Source organism: Mandrillus leucophaeus, unplaced genomic scaffold (assembly GCF_000951045.1).
Source record: "Mandrillus leucophaeus isolate KB7577 unplaced genomic scaffold, Mleu.le_1.0 Scaffold928, whole genome shotgun sequence".
In the NCBI taxonomy this organism is placed as follows: Eukaryota; Metazoa; Chordata; class Mammalia; order Primates; family Cercopithecidae; genus Mandrillus; species Mandrillus leucophaeus.
This window is the reverse complement of record NW_012110119.1, coordinates 352,674-355,967: the sequence shown is the minus strand read 5'-3', so window position 1 is coordinate 355,967 and position 3,294 is coordinate 352,674. Positions and strand designations below refer to the sequence as shown.

Here is a 3,294-nt window from a genome sequence, read left to right as displayed (position 1 = left end):
CCCTGTGCTGCCCTGCCTGGTGCCGATTGTCTAAACATGGTTGTTGTATATTTTTGTCCAGTTGTGTACTTCTTTATGGAGGAGGGGATAATCTTGTATTAGTTACATATCATGGTCAGAAAGCGGAAACCAGACATTGACTTTTAAAGACCTTTTCAGATCCTTGAAAAGGTCTTATGTTGTGGACTTGTATTGTTTTCTTGTGGTGTAGTATACTTTGTGTCTCTATTCGTTTATATCTTAAATTTACTTTGAAATGTCCAGCCTTTCAAACTCATGATAGTACAAAGGTCAACATTAGTATTGCTTTCCTACGAAGATATGGGTGGGAGTGTGTGGAGGGGAATTGCTTAGTATGTGGAAGTCACAGCATAGTCCCAGCTGCATCACACTAGCTGAGGTGTGGGGGAAATCATCTCACTTGTCTGGATCTCAGTTTATTCATTTTGTAAAAATGAGGCGGCGATTTTGTTTCAGAATTGGCAGATATTTCGAAAATAAACAAATTGTTTAAAACAATTGAAGTTTAAGTATCAGAGGCCTGAAATCTAGTGGCTATTTTTAGCAAGTCACCCTTTCTCCCCACATAATGTTTTCATTTTCTTGTGGTTCACTATAAAACCTTTGCACAGTTGGACTTAGGATTCAACCTGAATACTTCATGTTTTCTTCTAGCTGAAACTAAATTGTAAACACATGGTCCCTCTTCACAGGAGGGCCTCTTGTATTGGGCATTTTTATTTACTCTGTGTTCCTAAAGTCTACAAGAGTCTCTTAAAGTTGCGTGTTTAAGGCTCTTCTGGGGTGCTCATTGAAAATGCAGTCTTCTGCGTTCTGATTCTGATCTAGGAGCTTCATTTTAAACACCCATAGGTGATTCTGATGCAGGAGGCTCAAGGATCCTATTTTGAGAAACACTAGACTAGGATTGTTTTTTTTTAAACTGGGAAAGGCCAGTATATATGTGTGTGTGTGTGTGTGTGTGTGTGTGTGTGTGTGTGTGTTTGTTCAATTGCATTTTAAATTGGTTTCTGAAATTATTAGCTTCCTTCTCTAGATATTACAAACAGGACTTAGGGTTAATAAAGAAAGCAGGAGAAATGATTACCTACTCTCACTGAGTTTAGGATCCACGGCTGACAATTCAGAGAAATTCAAACAATCTTGGCACTGGGCATGTTGCAAAAAGACTTATTTTTCATCATTCATCGTAGTGGTTTTAAAGATCTGTACACTGGAATGACAGGATCAATCAACTGATGCAATTTATTTTTAGATTGGCATAAAATGACATTCCCTTAGCCAGGTGTGTTCTATCTATATATACAAAACCAGCAGTTTTGTATCAGTTTGCCCTTTTAAATTTCCTTGTTATTCCTATTTTCTTTATTTCATTATGGTTACAGTAACAGCATGATCTATGTTAAGAATATAGACTTTAAAGATAGACTAAGCCTGGTTCCAAATATCATCCATATACTAGTTCTGTGATCTGGACTTAAGTGTTTACTTGCTTTTCTGTAAACTGGAAGTAGAAATACCCCCTTCAGCAAGTTGTTGTGAGGCTTAAAAATGATGTATTGCATATAAAGCACTTAAGAAAGTGTCTAGCAGTTAGGAAGAACTCAATAATGCTAGTTTCTATTATTTTTTCTCATTTTAAAAATGTCATTTCTTCAAGTGTAATTAATATCATTGCAACTAATATTATTTCTTAGTTCCAGCCACCCTGGAAGAAGGTTCAGAGTGAAGAGCCACAGCAACTCTTCAGTCCTTCATGGCTTCTTGCTTTCTAACAACACTCCTTGCATTGTTTTCTTAGTTGCTTTAGCATTAGAAACATTCTCTTGGGAGTTGTAGGTTGAAGGAAGTGGGGTGACTTCTCTTTATTCTTTTACTTGGGACTTTGAGGAGGTCAGTGAACTGGAGATTATATTTATCAGCACCTACAAACCGCCCATAGCAATGTGTTTGTGTTTCACCGAGCTTAAGAAAAAGTCAAACACTGGGAGGTCACCTTGGATTAAATATTTTAACTTACAAAAATGGGAGCCATTTATTCAATGGCAAAGATGCAGTCCATGTTTTTTGCTCTTTTCTCATTTACACTCAGTAATGTATCTTCTATTATTTCACAATTCTCACATAGAAAGAACTTCTTACTACTGGAAGAATATGAATGAAATTTTGAATGTACAATGCACACTATTAGAATATATTGTAAATGAACCTTTCTATATTTTATGTGTAAGATACATCACTATTATATAATGAAATCCATCCCCTGGTAACTAAAACGCCTAAATTTACTTTTACGGAAGTTCATAGACTGACTTTGATTTGGGTGAATTTAAGATCAGAGCCTTTAATAAGTTGTTTCTGCTTGAGATTTTCTAGGACTTAAAAGATGCCAAACAAATGAGTCAGGATCTCTCATCTTGCAATCCTTTTAAAATGGAAGTTGAGTAATCAAACTTGGCTTGGATTATAGTGAGGTTCTCAATTTACCATTCATGCACAGGGTTTGTAGAGCACGTGAATATGTCCAAATTATTGTAAAATATTAAAGCAAGCAGTAGGTCAGCAGCTTTCTTCATTTTCACAAATGGGTCCTTGTTTTCTATTAAAAGAGGTTGAGAACAATTTTATATGATTCTTACAGGGCAGGAAAGTAACTGTTTTTACTTTTATTAAATGATGTGGAAAAGGTAAGCAGTCAAATTTAGTTGCAATAAAGGTAGATGCCCTGCTGTATTAATCTTAGTCTTTTAGATGCTTGCCAGATTATGCCTGACTGTGTAACAATGCCTCCCTCTGGTGGTTTGACTTCATAAACATTCGCTTTAAAGAAAGTTTGATTTCTTCTGAAGCCCATCTTATTTCCTCCTGCTGGCTATTCTGAATTGACTTTGGGTATCCTATTTTAATTCTTCCAGGTTTACATGGACTGTAAAGGCAGGAGTGTGGATGTATTGTTAGCCCATTGTACAGGTAAGAACATGTCCCTGACTAACGTTGAATGTGATTCTTCTGCACTTCCACATGTATTCTTATATCACTTGTGCTTTCTTGTAGCTTCCTTGATAAAAGGAATGACGTATTATGGAAACCTAGACTCAGAGAAACCAGTTTTTTTTGAATCAGTATCTGCTGCAATAAGTCATATCCATTCAAATAAGGTGAGTTGATTAAGTTGGCCTGAAGGAGTTATAAGAATATTCAGGATATAGAATCGAAGCTTTGCATCTTTTGTATCAGCTTATTACTCCATTGGCATCTAAAATCTATTAACAG

At 36.0% G+C, this 3,294-nt stretch overlaps 1 protein-coding gene across 1 annotated transcript in view; it reads left to right on the top strand.

Moving 5' to 3' along the window:
- SLC26A7 (solute carrier family 26 (anion exchanger), member 7) overlaps positions 1-3,189 on the top strand; it is a 148,227-nt gene extending 145,038 nt beyond the window's left edge. Inside the window, exons 17-18 of the mRNA XM_011970104.1 lie at positions 2,937-2,991; positions 3,076-3,189. Coding sequence (XP_011825494.1) covers positions 2,937-2,991; positions 3,076-3,188 — 168 coding nt within the window. The 3' untranslated portion in view covers position 3,189. The remainder of the gene's footprint in view (positions 1-2,936; positions 2,992-3,075) is intronic.
- The last annotated feature ends 105 nt before the right edge of the window (positions 3,190-3,294 follow it).